General features: G+C 61.4%; 2 protein-coding genes across 4 annotated transcripts; one reads left to right on the top strand and one right to left on the bottom strand.

Moving 5' to 3' along the window:
* Window positions 1–497: 497 nt before the first annotated feature.
* Window positions 498–5,037, bottom strand: MIEF2 (mitochondrial elongation factor 2). 3 transcript variants are annotated; one of them, XM_064726285.1, is made up of 4 exons: window positions 4,996–5,037; window positions 4,370–4,544; window positions 3,770–3,947; window positions 498–2,807 (listed from the first exon to the last, which is right to left on the bottom strand). In XM_064726285.1, the coding sequence occupies exons 2-4, from the start codon at window positions 4,535–4,537 to the stop codon at window positions 1,774–1,776; spliced, it is 1,380 nt and encodes a 459-aa protein (XP_064582355.1). In that variant the 5' UTR covers window positions 4,538–4,544; window positions 4,996–5,037; the 3' UTR covers window positions 498–1,773. The 3 variants fall into 3 exon arrangements, with proteins under 3 accessions (XP_064582355.1, XP_064582353.1, XP_064582354.1); XM_064726283.1 differs by lacking the exon at window positions 4,996–5,037 and adding an exon at window positions 4,859–4,979; XM_064726284.1 differs by lacking the exon at window positions 4,996–5,037 and adding an exon at window positions 4,921–4,972.
* A 79-nt stretch (window positions 5,038–5,116) lies between these two features.
* FLII (FLII actin remodeling protein) lies at window positions 5,117–14,920 on the top strand. The gene is made up of 30 exons (XM_064725983.1): window positions 5,117–5,255; window positions 6,231–6,341; window positions 7,387–7,458; window positions 7,585–7,665; window positions 7,969–8,054; window positions 8,196–8,357; window positions 8,452–8,555; window positions 8,646–8,821; window positions 8,901–9,058; window positions 9,148–9,232; window positions 9,511–9,658; window positions 9,772–9,905; window positions 10,017–10,229; window positions 10,310–10,489; window positions 10,563–10,645; window positions 10,725–10,799; window positions 11,017–11,100; window positions 11,166–11,337; window positions 11,420–11,524; window positions 11,729–11,920; window positions 12,125–12,313; window positions 12,404–12,543; window positions 12,658–12,883; window positions 13,071–13,225; window positions 13,334–13,394; window positions 13,468–13,596; window positions 13,676–13,782; window positions 13,919–14,024; window positions 14,108–14,173; window positions 14,332–14,920. Exons 1-30 carry the CDS (start codon window positions 5,193–5,195, stop codon window positions 14,464–14,466), a joined length of 3,798 nt encoding a protein of 1,265 aa, XP_064582053.1. The 5' UTR covers window positions 5,117–5,192; the 3' UTR covers window positions 14,467–14,920.
* The last annotated feature ends 96 nt before the right edge of the window (window positions 14,921–15,016 follow it).

Genomic DNA, 15,016 nt, shown 5'->3' with positions numbered 1-15,016 from the left:
AAACCCATGCAGACAGCCAGGAGAATTTGGGTTGCATTTCCCTGTAGCCCTCCCTGCCACCATCAACAGCCGTGGCCTAAAAATACCCTGGGCTAAAATACCAACATGACAAGGTTTGGAATGCAGCCACTGAGCCAAGGCAGCCTGGCCAGACACCTTGGAATGGCAGCAGCTGTGCAGGACACAGGGAGAGGTTAAACCTTGCTGCTGGATCAGCCAGGAGCAGCTTTAGGAGCCTCAGCCTGGGCAATGCTCTGCTGAGCCCTCTAAGTACAAGCTCAGTGTCCAGACAGCTCCCACACTGCAGCCAGGCACTCTGGGGCTTCAGGGCTTTGGAAGAGGAGGAGGAGGATGAGGAAGACTGTGCAGGATGGGATCTGACCATCACCAAGCTCTCCAGGACATGCCCTGGGTCGTTCCCAGGAAGGCCACACAGCTGAGGAGTCATTTCAGCCCTTGGCAGGGGAAAGGAGACAAAGGAGAGCTGACAGCAGAGAACCAGTGTGCACAGGGAAGGTTTATTCTCATCACTAACACCTGGGAAGTGGTTTGGAGGAACAAAGGCATTGTCAGACTGGGAGGAAAAGCAGGTTTTTTTCCTCCCATAAACAAGATGGTAGCTGTAAAGAAAACTAAACCACAACAGCTGCTCACAGTGAAGTCCACAGGATTTCTCCAGCTCCACCCACGAGCCAAACCAGCTCTTCCCATTAAATATTAGAATAAATTGCTTTTCTCTGGGACTAGAGCCAGACCAAACCCTACTAGCAGCCACTCAAAGGAAAAGAAAAAAACCATCAAAATACCCAAACAAAATATATCTTCTTAATAAAAAGCATAAACCACTTCAGTTCTTGCAAGCACTCTGCTCACAACATTCCTGCCCCACTTCCCCACCCCATTCCAGGGTGCTCCAGGGAAAAAGGGCCTCAAGACAGCAGCATTACATGTGTGAAAAGGTGACCAGACAGACTGGGAGGGGACAGGTACCTGCAGACAGACACTGGCAGCCAGCCACCCACTGGGGAGGGCAAACAGCCCTGCTGCAGCCTCCAGCTGAAACCAGGAGCTTCCCCAGAGCCAGCAGCGATTTCTCAGGACATCTTCCAGCCAAACACTGCATGGGACAAGGGCTCCTTCTTTGGGGCAGCATCAACACTGTCAGAATAGAGAGGTAGGGCTGAGCTCACCCCTTCTGGCAGCTGCAAGAGTCTCCAAGGAATAAACCCCCATTTGCTATGGCTGTACCATCCACAGGGCTTATTCTGGATTGGCAAAACCCTGCAGGTGGGTGAGGCTCCCCCTGCCCTGAGTGCTGGCACAGTGAGGCCACACAGGGTGCTGGTGACAGGACCAACCCAAGATGTGGCACCTGAGGGGTCTGCAGGACACAGCAGCAGCAAGGGGCTGCTCCCCTCCAGCTCCAGCTGGTCTCAGAGCCTGAGGGGAACCTGACAGCTGGGGCAGGCAGAGGACACTGGAGCCAGAGCCCAAACATGCTTCACTGGGCTCCCAGCAGACAGAACTCACTTGTGTGGTGTGGGCTGCCCTCACCCCGGGCTCAGCAGAGCCTCTGAGCCAAAGGCTCCTTCTGCCAGCACCCACCTCTGCTCAGGCACGTTTTATTCACACAGGAAACGTGGGTTTTTTCCTCATAAAGTGCAAGAACCTTGCCTCTTACTGACTAGTCAACTAGAAGCATCACAGCCCTCAGAGCAGGGAGCAGCAGGCAGGGGAGCAACACCCCACATTCAGAAGCTCCCAACACTCCAGTCACTTCAGCAGGACCTCTGGCTCAGTTATGGCCCTGTAGAGCACAAAGCCCATCTCATCAATTTCCTCTTCCAAGAGCCCGGAGAACAGGTTGATTTTGGGGTTGAAATAGCAAGGCAGGACTCCTTTCTCCAGGGAAGCCACCAGCTCCTCGAGCACCTGCTGGAACCTGTCAGCAAGGCTCTCCTGTGCCCAGTCCGAGGTGGTGTCACTGAGGTGCAGGATCAGGTGGGTCACAGGGCTGCCCCCCAGTTTGTGCAGCCTGGGCTGGCGCTTGCAGGCGCCATTGAGGATGCGCAGGCAGAGCTGCCGAGCCCCGGAGTCAGCAGCATCCAGCTCCTTCAGCCTCGACACCTCCGCCCTGTAAAAGCTCTCCAGCCACAGGTTTTCCACCGGTCCTTCAGGAGGAACAGCCACGAGAACCTTGTCCTCCATTTCCACCACTGGCAAGAGGGTGATGCTCAGATCAACCTGATCGTGTTTGACTTCCAGCTTCAGCTCCCGGGAGGCCACCATGGGGTGGATGGCACAGCCCAGCAGGCCACCGATGGCAGGCCAGTTGATGGAGGCCACCAGCAGCTTGTGGAGGATCTCGTTGAGCACGCTGGAGGACAGGTACCTGCCCACCATGAACCTGTCCCAGGGGCTGCACCCACGAGGGAAATAGCCCAGGTCGATCCTCTTGATCATCCAGTACTGGGGGTTCCTCACCACGGTGTCCTCCCCTGAGATGAGGCTCCAGAGCCCGGCGTCGAGGACCAGCGGGAGCATGAGGTGGACGTGGTCAGCTGCCAGCACCTCGAGGCCATCGAGCAGGGCCCCGCTGAGGGACGGGCGGCCGAAGGGCAGCTCTGGGAATTTGCTCCTCAGGAAGTTCTGCAGTTGGCTGCAGATGCTCCTGGCCAGCTGTGGGACAAGGGACACTTGGAACTCGGGCACGGCCAGCTGGCTGCTGTGTGAGAGGAGCTTCTCCTGCAGCGTGAGGCTGGACTGGACCTGAGGAGCCCCCAGAGGGACAGAGGAGCCCCTGGGATCTGTGGGGGGAAAAAGGAGAAGTCACAGCTCTGAGCACATCACCTGAAACCCTCAGCAACACAAGGTGGGTGCCCAGCTCTCAGCCCACCCCTCTGGAGCTGACACCAACCTCACCAAGGGCCCCCATTGAGCCCACTGATGTTAAGAGCACTTCTCAGCCTTGCAGAGCCCAAACCAACCCCAAACCTGGCTGTTCCCAGCCTCACTCCTCAGCCAGGGATGGGAGCCAGGCAAGGGACCTGCTGCCAGGGTCAGAGAATCACAGAATGTGCTGAGTTGGAAAGGACCCACAAAAATCATCCAGTCCAGCTCCTGGCCCTGCACGGACACCCCAACAATCCCACCCTGCCCCTGAGAGTGTTGTCCAAACACTCCTGGAGCTCTGGCAGCCTTGGGGCTGTGCCCAAACACCTTCTGGGGGAAGAACCTTTTCCTAATATCCAACCTGACCCTCCCTGACACAGCTCCTGCAGTTCCCTCACGTCCTGTCACTGATCATCAGAGGGATCAGTGCCTGCCCCTCCACCTCCTCACACGAGGATCCTACACACAATCCTGCTCTGGGCCATTATCTCAGGACATGCCCTGGACCCAGCTGGGCCAGTTTCCCACTTGGACAAACGCCATCTCCACAGGCAGCTGGACAAAGCAGCCTTTGTCTGCAGCAGCTCCCAAGCACACCTTCCTGCAGGCACAGCTGACCCAGAAAACGAGCACAGCCAGAGGAAACAACCCCCAACAGCCCTGCCAGGACACCCTGGTGTCACCACAGGTCCTGCTGAGATCCTGTTTCCACAGGCATTGCCTAAAAAGGGGCTGAGGCTCGGGAGCCTCCCAGGAGGGCAGGCTCAGTGGGGTCGGCTTTCCGGACACCGAGATAAAAATAACACAGAGCTCTGGCAGGGCCACCCAAGCAGGAGCACAGCAAGGTGATCCTCCTGCCCGGGCACCAGAGCCTCACCTGGCACCACGGGCTGGGCTGCAGACAGCAGGGGCTCGCTGAGGTCTTCCCTCCTCTGCTTCTTGGCGGGTTTTGGTGTTGCCTTGATCAATGGCAAGTCCTGCCAGCTGTCCTCCAGGGATTTCTGCTCAGCTTTGGGATCGCCCTCATCCCGAGGGCTGGTGGCTCGGTCGATCAGCTGGAGGGAATAAAAAACCCAAGAGGACAAGTTGTTGTCTTTGTTTTCCATGATTTATGGGTGACAACAGCCCTTCTGGAGCACACACGTGGGGGGACAGCCCCACTCAAGGCTTCTGCTCAGAGAAATTTGGGGGGGGGAGCCACAAACGTGCACATCGTCTTCATACAGGTTTTATGTGGAAAACAGACACCTAAATACAACTTAAGTCCCTTTTGGGATGGAAAAGCGTATCCCAAATGCTCCAGGCAAAGACAGATACATGCAGCTCCATGCTTACAGCACTGCTACCAGCACCAGTGCCATTTGTGCCATATGCAAGGAACCATCTCAGCAGCAAACATCGAGATTCGGGGCACACTGGGGCCAACCCAGCTCTCCTGGGCACCTTTCTGGTGCCCTGATGCCCATCCCAGCCTTACCCTCTTGACAGCCAGCGTGGCGATGGCCAGCACGGCGGCGCCGCTGACGCCCAGCACCAGCCTGGCGTTGGCCAGCAGCACATCGAACACGCTGCCCAGCCCGTCCAGGACGCTGCCCAGCCCGCCGCTCTCCTGCCGCCGGCCCCGCTGCTGCCAAAACGCCGCCATGGTCACCCTGCGGAGAACGGGAGGGTCACCCCGGGCTGGGGGAGCTGGCACCCCGGGACGGGCACAGCCGCAGGGTTTGGGGAATAACGGGTTCCGCTGCTCCGCTCTCCTCCGGGATAAAGGCTCCCGGCTGGGTGCGGGCAGGGGGCAAGGGTCACCCCGGGGAGCGACACACCGGGGAAGGGACACACCGGGGGAGGAAGGGGCAGCCCCGGGGAGGGACACACCGGGAAGGAAGGGACACACCGGGGGAGGAAGGAGCAGCCCGGAGAAGGAACGGACACGCCGGGAAAGGGTCACCCGCTCCTCACCCAGCCCTACCGCAAAGCCTCGCGGGGCACCGTGGCGGTACCGCGGGAAGGGAGCCCCCCCCCACCACTGACCGAGGGGGACACGGGCACCGGGACCTGCCCGGGCCCGGCGCTGCCCGCCCGCGCGCGCCCCCGCGCCGCACTCACCGCGCGCCCCCGGCGCGGCCCCAGCCAATGAGGGCGCAGGCAGCGTGGCCCCGCCCACCAGCGCGCGGAAGTAGCTCCCGGCCCCGCCCAGGCCCCGCGTGCGTCACGGCCGGGGCGGGGCTGGGGGCGGGGCCTGCCAGGGGCGGGGCCTGACGGGGCGCGGCGCCGCCTCAGGGTCCCCCCTCCGCCCTTCCGCCATGGCGGCCACCGGCGTCCTGCCCTTCGTCCGCGGCGTCGATCTCAGCGGCAACGACTTCAAGGTGCGGGGGAGAGGGAGCGGGGCACGGCCCGGCACACAGCGCCTCGGCGGGACCGCGCCCCGCGGGGCTGTCAGGCCTGGCTCGGCCCCCAGGGCGGGGGAATCCCGGCCCCGGCCCCGCCCGGGGTGGGTGACCCGGGGCAGTCCCAGTCCCTACCCGAGTTGGGGGATCCCTGACCCCTATCAAGCCGCTGTGGTTGAGCAACCCGGCCCCCAGTCCACGGGGTCCCAGAGAGACCGGTGATCGCCGAGCCTCCAGCTCCCGATCCCATAAGAACTGGGCGATCCCACAGGACTGGGCGATTCCGGCTCCGATCCCATAGGACTGGGCAGTCTCAGCTCCCGATCGCATAGGACTGGGCGATCCCAGTTCCCATTCCCATAGGACTGGGCAATCCCATCTCCCCTTCCCATAGGACTGGGTCTCCATAGCCCCCAGCTCCCAGTCCCCTAGGAATGATTGATTCCCATCTGCCAGCTCTGATTGCCCTAGGACTGGGTGATCCTGGCTCCCGATCCCATAGGACTCGGCAATCCTAGCTCCCATTCCCATAGAACTGGGTGATTCCAGCTCCCAATCCCATAGGACTGGGCGATCCCATAGGACTGGGCGATCCCAGCTCCCAATCCCATAGGACTGGATCTCCATGACCCCCAGCTCCCAATCCCCTAGGAATGATTGATTCCCATCTGCCAGCTCCCAATCCCCTGCCAGCTCCCAATCCCAATCCAATTCCCATCCCAATCCCCAATCCCCAGCCCTCTAGTTCCCAATTTTATGGGCCAGCTTGATCCCAATCCCCACATCTCCCCATCCCCTAGCACTGGGTCATCACAACCCCACACTTCCCAGTCCCATAGCACTGCTCGATCCCAAACCTCCCCTGACCAGAGAGCCTCAATCACACTGAGATCCCCAGATCCTCATCCCATGGGGCAGTTCCTCACCCTCCTCCTCCTCCTCCTGTCCCTGCAGGGCGGGTACTTCCCGGAGCACGTGAAGGCCATGACGAGCCTGCGCTGGCTGAAGCTGAACCGCACGGGGCTCTGCTACCTGCCCGAGGAGCTCGCTGCCCTCCAGAAGCTGGTGAGCCCCAGCTGGTGGTTTGGGCTGGAACGGGGCTCCCCTGTCCCGCTGGGGCTGTAGGATCTGACAGGATCCCTGCCAGCCTCGTGGCTCAGCAGCAGATGCTCATGTCTAATAATAGCACTGAGCTACAGTGTGTGGTTGAAATGGGATGCAGGAGCTGTCAGGAGTGGGGTTGGCGTGGCCTTGCACTCAGTTTCACCTTGTTTTCCTAGAAAACCAGATTAAAAACCGTGCTTAGATCCTCTACCCTGTAGCAGAAGGGAAGGGTGATGGTTACAATGGGGGCAATCAAGGTTTTTGGGGCTTTTTTTCCTTCTCCTTTGCTGAAGTATATAAAAAGCAGGAGCTGGCTTTGTTTTTTGGGTGGTTCAGCCAGGCCCTTGGTGGGGTCATGGCTCAGCTTGGCTTTGGTGGTGTCCACAGCACATCAGGGACCTCCTCCTGTCAGTGCCAGACAAACTCAGGGCTTTAAACACTGCCAGGAGTCCCCATCCCTGTGCCAGGTGCAGGGAATCCCTCAGTGCCAGCCCTGCCAGCCCTGCCAGGTGCTCGGGGGCCACAGCAAGACTGAAATCCTGGCATCCCACCCACAGCCTGCCAGTGCCTTGTGTTCCTGAGCAGGCAACAGCCGGGCTGTGATGCTCAGAGCAAAACATTTCCCCAGGGAAATTCCTCCCACCCCAGCAGTGCCCACGGCTGCCTGCTCCCAGTGAGAGAGGCACTTCCAGGGACTGGGATCTGTGTGCACAGGGACTGTGGGGGCCAGCTCTGGGCATCCCAGGGCACCCCAAACCCCACAGCAGGGCTGAGGTGTCCTCATCCCCAGGGGATGAGGGATGTGGAGGCAGCACAGGCACGCTGGGCCACCAACCAGTTTGGGACTGGGAGTGTGCCAGCAGCCCTGTGTGTGACAGGGCTTCACAAGTCCCCAGCTCTCCTGGGGTGGAGGAGCCTCCCCATCAATCTAGGGGCTCAACCCTTGCCCTGCACAGCCCCAGCTCCTCTCTCTGCTCACTGGGGCTTGTCTGGGCCTTCCCTGCAGGAACACCTCTCCGTGAGCCACAACAGCCTCACCACACTCCATGGGGAGCTCTCCGGCCTGCCCTGCCTCCGGGTGAGTGTCCCCCCCTTCCTCAGGGTCCCCAGGCACCTCTGGGGTCTGAGGGCACACACAGATCACACCTGGGCACCCTGGGGGCTCAGCAGGCAGCTGCATTCCTGCCTCTCTCCCCCTTTGCAGGCAATTGTGGCTCGTGCAAACAGCCTGAAGAACTCAGGAGTCCCTGATGACATCTTCCAGCTGGATGACCTCTCAGTGCTGGTGGGTGCACAGTCTCCTCAGCTGATGCAGGAGCCAGCTCACACTCCTGGGTCCCATTCCTGCACCTTGGTGACTCCTTGGGAGCACCAGCCCCAAGCCCACGGCTGAGCTCCAGGGCAGCTGGCTGTCAGCAGGGTGACCCTGTGGCAATGCCTCCTTTAAAGGCTGATGCCATGGATGGGCTCCCTGGGGTCCCTGTGTGCTGGTCCAGCTGCTGCTGTGCCCCTGGAGATGCCCCCCAGTCCTGAGGTCTGGGTGGTGGTGGCTGGGGGTGACAGTTGCTTTGTGCTCCCATTTTCCCAGGACCTGAGCTACAACCAGCTCACAGAGTGTCCCAGGGAGCTGGAGAATGCCAAGAACATGCTGGTCCTTAACCTTGGCCACAACAGGTGGGTCCAGGCTAGAGTGACCACCTCCCCTTCCTGTCCATGGCCACCTCCATTGGTCATACTTTGCTCCCTCTGCAGGAGGGAGACTCAGGGCTGGTGTGCTGGTCCTAGGCCCTCCTGAATTTCCCCATATCCCTGCAGCATCGACACCATCCCCAACCAGCTCTTCATCAACCTGACGGACCTGCTGTACCTGGACCTGAGTGACAACAAGCTGGAGAGTCTCCCACCGCAGATGAGGCGCCTGGTGCACCTGCAGACCCTCATCCTCAACAACAACCCCCTGCTGCACGCCCAGCTCCGGTACAGCCCCGCTCCCCAGGCTGCCAGGGCTGGCACTGAGGCTCCTGGCACATCCTGACCCTCTCTGTGCCCTCTGGCTCTCCCTGCTCCTCAGGCAGCTCCCAGCCATGACAGCCCTGCAGACCCTGCACCTGCGCAACACCCAGCGCACGCAGAGCAACCTGCCCACCAGCCTGGAGGCCCTGGTGAACCTGGCAGGTAGGGCTGGGGCACCCACAGAGCCCTCCAGGGGCTCTCCCAGCCCCAGTGGTGGTCTGGCTGGTGGTGTCACCCCCTTTCTTTCCCCAGACGTGGACCTGTCCTGCAATGACCTCAGCCGTGTCCCCGAGTGTCTCTACACCCTGGGCAGCCTGCGGCGCCTCAACCTCAGCAGCAACCAGATCACAGAGCTGTCCCTCTGCATCGACCAGTGGACCCAGCTGGAGACCCTCAACCTGTCCCGCAACCAGCTCACCTCCTTACCTGTATGTCCCTGCCCTTTTGTGCCACCCCTGCTCGTGGTTCTGTGGTTCTCCCTCACCCCACCATCTCCCCCTTCCCCAGTCGGCCATCTGTAAGCTGACCAAGCTGAAGAAGATGTACCTGAACTCCAACAAGCTGGACTTTGATGGGATCCCCTCGGGCATTGGCAAGCTCACCAACCTTGAGGAGTTCATGGCAGCCAACAACAACCTGGAGCTCATCCCTGAGAGCCTGTGCAGGTAAGGAACACACAGCTGGGTCTGCTGTGTCCCCAAGAGGGAACACAGAGGTTGTGTGGTCACAGGTCACAAGGATCACTGTCCCACAGGTGCTCCAAGCTGAGGAAGTTGGTGCTGAACAAGAACCGCCTGGTGACTCTGCCAGAGGCCATCCACTTCCTGACAGATTTGGAGGTGGGCACCCAGAACCTCTCTGCCTTGGGCTGGCTCCACCACGGCCCCAGCACCTCCCTGGGACCCCAGGGCTGTAGGGTGGGCTGGATGAGGTGAGGGCAGGGGAGCTCAGGGCCAGTCCCTGCAATCTGCCCCATGGTTCAGCCCAGGCTGTGGAGCTCCTCCACATCCCCTCATCTCACCAAAGCCTGAAGTGCTCCGGAGGTCTCCATGCCATGCCACACTCCAATGTCCCTGTGAGCAGGTGCTTCACCGAGGTGTCTGTGCCCTCCCTGCAGATCCTGGACGTGCGAGAGAACCCCAGCCTGGTGATGCCCCCGAAGCCGGCGGATCGCTCCTCGGAGTGGTACAACATCGACTTCTCCCTGCAGAACCAGCTCCGCCTGGCCGGCGCCTCCCCCGCCACCGTCGCTGCCGCCGCCGCGGGTACACCTGCAGGGAGGGGGGCACGCAGCCCCTGCCTTGGCACAGCCCTGGCAGAGCCTGGGCAGCCAGCCCTGCTCCACAGGGTGCCCCTCACCCTGTCCCTGTGTCCCCAGGGAGCAGCACCAAGGACCCGCTGGCCCGCAAGATGCGGCTGCGGCGGCGCAAGGACTCTGCCCAGGATGACCAGGCCAAGCAGGTGCTGAAGGGGATGTCAGATGTGGCCCAGGAGAAGAACAAGAAGATAGAGGTAGGGTCTGGGGTGGGAGAGAGGACCTGAGGGCATCACAATGTCCCTGTCCTACCTTGGGTTCTGGCAGGGTTCTGGTCATCCCTAATTTGACCCGTTCCCGTCCCACAGGAGAGTGGGGAGGCAAAGGCACCGGACCTGAAGACACGGCGCTGGGACCAGGGCCTGGAGAAGCCCCAGCTGGACTACTCAGAGTTCTTCAGCGAGGACGTGGGGCAGCTGCCCGGCCTCTGTGTCTGGCAGATCGAGAACTTTGTGCCCACGCTGGTGGACGAGGCTTTCCACGGCAAGTTCTATGAAGCCGACTGCTACATCGTGCTCAAGGTACCCGGGGACGACCAAGGGTCTCCTGCATCCCCTGCCCGGAGCTGCGGCCATCCCATCTCACTCCCTGTCCTTCCCAGACCTTCCTGGATGAGAATGGTTCCCTGAACTGGGAGATCTACTACTGGATCGGGCAGGAGGCCACACTGGACAAGAAGGCCTGTTCAGCCATCCACGCCGTCAACCTCCGCAACTACCTGGGGGCTGAGTGCCGCAGCATCCGGGAGGAGATGGGGGATGAGAGTGAGGAGTTCCTGCAGGTGAGGCCAACCCCCAGCTCTTCTGTAGCCTCCAGCCCCTCCTGTCCCACCCTCACCCCCTCCCTGCCCCCAGGTCTTTGACAATGACATCTCCTACATCGAGGGTGGCACAGCCAGCGGTTTCTTCACCGTTGAGGACACGCAGTATGTCACCAGGTACAGCTGGGGACAGGGGCTGGGGGGATGTGTGGGGCAGGCAGTGCCCCATGTCCCACCATGGCTGTCCCTTCCCCAGGCTCTACCGTGTCTATGGGAAGAAGAATGTCAAGCTGGAGCCGGTGGCACTGAAAGGGACATCGCTGGACCCCCGGTGAGTGGCCAGGGGACAGAGGGACCTTTAGAAGGTTCAGCAGGATCCCCCTGAGACATTATAGCTGCAGTTCTGTGGTGCAAATGGGCTATGCCAGCACCTTTCTACAAAAATACGGGTTCAAACCCCCCCTTGGTGCCCTGCAGGGATCCCCAGGATGGGGAGGATGCTCAGCACACCCCATTCTCTCCTGACTCCTCTCACCTCTCTCCACCAGGTTTGTTTTCCTCCTGGACCACGGCCTCGACCTCCTGGTGTGGCGTGGGAGCCAGGCCACGCTGAGCAGCACCACCAAGGCCAGGTAGGGCTGGTGGGGGTGCCGGGGTGTGGGGAGCCCAGCTGCCATCTCACCTGCTCCCACTGCAGGCTCTTCGCCGAGAAGATCAACAAGAACGAGCGGAAGGGCAAGGCCGAGATCACGCTGCTCACCCAGGGCCAGGAGACCCCCGAATTCTGGGAGGTGCTGGGGGGGCAGCCCGAGGAGATCCGACCCTGTGTCCCTGATGACTTCCAGCCCCACAAGCCCAAGCTGTACAAGGTGGGGATCTGCATCCATAGGGCCACCAGCCCTGCTGGGGTCCTTCAGCCCCCACTCACCTCTGTCTCCATCTCCTCTGCAGGTTGGCCTTGGACTGGGCTACCTGGAGCTTCCCCAGATCAACTACAAGCTCTCTGTGGAGCACAAGAAGAGGCTGAAGGCTGATCTGATGCCAGAGATGCGCCTGGTAGGATGGGGCGGGGAGGTTCTCCCAGTCTGACCAGTGGGACTGGTTCCATGCCCCTTGTGCCTCCAGCCGTGCCCTGGGAGAGGGAGGTTCAGCCAGCAGCGCCTGGCTGGGGGATGCTCTGCTCTGCTGGGAGCTGGCTGGGTGATTTCCAGCTGGGAAAGCCTGCAGGTGCCTGACCCCTGTCCCCTGCGGTGCCCTCAGCTGCAGAGCCTGCTGGACACCAAGAGCGTGTACATCCTGGACTGCTGGTCCGACGTCTTCATCTGGATCGGGAGGAAATCCTCGCGGCTGGTGCGGGCGGCGGCGCTGAAGCTGAGCCAGGAGCTGTGCACCATGCTGCACCGGCCCAAGCACGCCATGGTCACCAGGAACCTGGAGGGCACCGAGTGCCAGGTGGGGCACAGACCCCTCAGATGGGTGCTGGGTGCCTGGGAGGGGGCTGAGGCCGAGGGTCTGTTACCTGCTCCCCAATTTACACCTTGAAGGACTGGACGTGGCACTCGCTGCTCTGGTCCGGTTGATGAGGTGGGGATGGGTCGCAGGTTGGATTTGATGTTCTTGGAGGTCTTTTCCAGCCTTAGTGATTGTGTGCTGCAGGTGTTCAAGTCCAAGTTCAAGAACTGGGATGACGTGCTGCGCGTGGATTACACGCGGAACGCCGAGACCGTGCTGCAGGACGGGGGCCTGGCCGGCAAGGTGCGCAAGGACGCCGAGAAGAAGGACCAGATGAAGGCCGACCTCACCGCGCTCTTCCTCCCCCGCCAGCCCCCCATGCCCCTCAGCGAGGTAGGGCTGGAGACCCCCATGGATCCCCCATGGCCTGGGCTGGGTGCTGATGGAGGGGCTGGGGGCTGACACAGCTTGTGGGGGCCACAGGCGGAGCAGCTGATGGAGGAGTGGAACGAGGACCTGGATGGCATGGAGGGCTTCGTGCTGGAGGGCAAGAAATTCACTCGCCTGCCCGAGGAGGAGTTTGGCCACTTCCACACCCACGACTGCTACGTCTTCCTGTGCAGGTGACAGCTGGTTTGTCCCCTCTCAGGGGCTGCTGGACCACCTTGTCCCCAACGTCCCTGCCCAGCCCTCCCGACTGTCCCACCCCTCACATCACTCCCTGTTCCCACCCTCAGGTACTGGGTGCCAGTGGAGTACGAGGAGGATGAGGAGAAAAAGAAGAAGGGTGAAGGCAAAGGGGAAGAGGAGGGTGAAGAAGAAGAGGAGGAGAAGCAGCCTGAGGAAGACTCCCAGTGCATCGTCTACTTCTGGCAGGGCCGGGAGGCCTCCAACATGGGCTGGCTCACCTTCACCTTCAGCCTCCAGAAGAAGTTTGAGAGTCACTTCCGTGGCAAACTGGAGGTGACACAGTTTAGGGGTGACACAGGGGTGCCCCAGCTTTGCCCCTCTTCTTCCCCATCCCCTCTCTGCCCCTCAGGCTGAGGCAGGGGACAGCAGCAGAGATGGGAGCTGGCAGGGGGGTGCAGCTGGGGCTTGGAGCTCTGTTTGGGAAGTCCCAATGCCCCTTCTGACCCCCACCCCTGTGCAGGTGGTGCGCATGACCCAGCAGCAGGAGAACCCCAAGTTCCTCTCGCACTTCAAGAGGAGGTTTGTGATCCACCGGGGCAAGAGGAAGGACAGGGTCAGCACCCCCCAGCCCAGCCTGTACCACATCCGCACCAACGGCGGGGCCCTCTGCACCAGGTCAGTGCCAGGCAGCACCCACGGGTGCCACATCCACAGGGGATACCTGCTGGTGGGCACAGCTGCCAGCTCTCCCTGATTTGTGCCTCGGGGGGGCTCCATCTCCAGGTGCATCCAGATCAACACGGACGCTGCTCTGCTCAACTCCGAGTTCTGCTTCATCCTCAAGGTACTGAGCATCCTCAGGGCTGCCTGGGGGCCCTCCTGCCCCTCTGGGCAGCCCTGACCCCACTGTCCCCCAGGTGCCTTTTGAGAGCACGGACAACCAGGGCATTGTCTACACCTGGGTGGGCCGGGCAGCTGACCCCGACGAGGCCAAGCTGGCTGAGGACATCATGAACCACATGTTTGATGACTCCTACAGCAAACAGGTGAGCCGGGCTCAGTGCCACCTTACCTGAGTGACAGTGACCACCGGGGCCACACTCAGCCCTGTTCTTCCCCTTTCAGGTCATCAACGAGGGAGAAGAACCTGAGAACTTCTTCTGGGTGGGCATTGGGGGCCAGAAGCCGTACGATGAAGATGCTGACTACATGAAGCACTCACGGCTCTTCAGGTGGGCACTGGCCTCAGAGCCCATCCCCTTTGGGAACCAACCAGCCAGAACAGCTGCTCCATCACATCCCTGCCCTCTGCATGAGCCGAGTCCTAACAAACCATGCCTGATGCTGTCCCTGTCCATCTCCCTGCAGGTGCTCCAATGAGAAAGGTTATTTCTCCGTGTCAGAAAAGTGCTCAGATTTCTGCCAGGATGACCTGGCTGATGATGACATCATGCTGCTGGACAACGGGCGGGAGGTGAGCTGGGGACACGAGGCTCTCCTGGGCCAGACCTTCCAGTGGCTCTGTGGGCTGAGCCCAGCTGCTGATCCTTTCTGCAGGTCTACATGTGGGTGGGCACCCAGACCAGCCAGGTGGAGATCAAGCTGAGCCTCAAGGCCTGCCAGGTAAGACCCCCCTCCATCCTGGGACTGCATGGGGGAGGATTTGGGCACTTCCATCTCCCCTCAGGGCCCTGACCTGGGTGCTGCAGAGCTCTGGGCTGGGGAATACCAACCCCAGAGGTGGGTGAGGGCCAGGACCCCACGGCAATGCTCTGCCCCAGGTCTACATCCAGCACATGCGCTCCAAGGACCCCACCCATCCCCGCAAGCTCCGGCTGGTGCGGAAAGGCAACGAGCCCTGGCCCTTCACCCGCTGCTTCCACGCCTGGAGCGTGTTCCGCAAGCCGCCCACCTAAGGTTGGGGGGCACCTGGTGCCCCTGGCACGGCCCCCCTGGCACAGCCAGCCTGGCACCCGCTCTGCCGCCACCGCCAGGCTCAGCCTGGAGCTGCCTCCCCCGAGCTGGGGCCAGGGGGATCACTGGGGCTGTCCCTCTGTCCCCCCCTCTCCCAGCACAGGGCCCAGCTCAGCCCCTGCCCTTCCTGGGGAGCATTCGGGGTGCTGTGGGCTCCTGTCACACCCTGCTTGGGGATGCTGCTGCCCCAAACCAGTGCCGAGCTCCCCCCGTGGCTGGGGGACAAGAGTGACTCCCAGTTTGGGTGGGAGGATGCTTTGCTAAGGAGAACAGGGGGGAGTGAGGGGCTCTGAGCCCTGGGCCTTACAGCTGGTCCCTGCTGTCCTGGGGGATGGATGCCCAGCAGGGATCAGCCCATCTGGATCATATCAATAAAGGCTGTACTTCTCACCTCGACCCTGTCCCAGGCTCTGACTCACTCCCAAATGGGGTCACCCCCAACCCTGATCTTGCCCCTCTGCAGCTCAGCACTCACCTGGCTCTGAGGCTCAG

This window comes from Zonotrichia leucophrys, chromosome 14 (genome assembly GCF_028769735.1).
Source record: "Zonotrichia leucophrys gambelii isolate GWCS_2022_RI chromosome 14, RI_Zleu_2.0, whole genome shotgun sequence".
Classification (NCBI taxonomy): domain Eukaryota; kingdom Metazoa; phylum Chordata; class Aves; order Passeriformes; family Passerellidae; genus Zonotrichia; species Zonotrichia leucophrys.
Note: the sequence above shows the minus strand (reverse complement) of the source record. Positions and strands in the feature narration are given on the sequence as shown.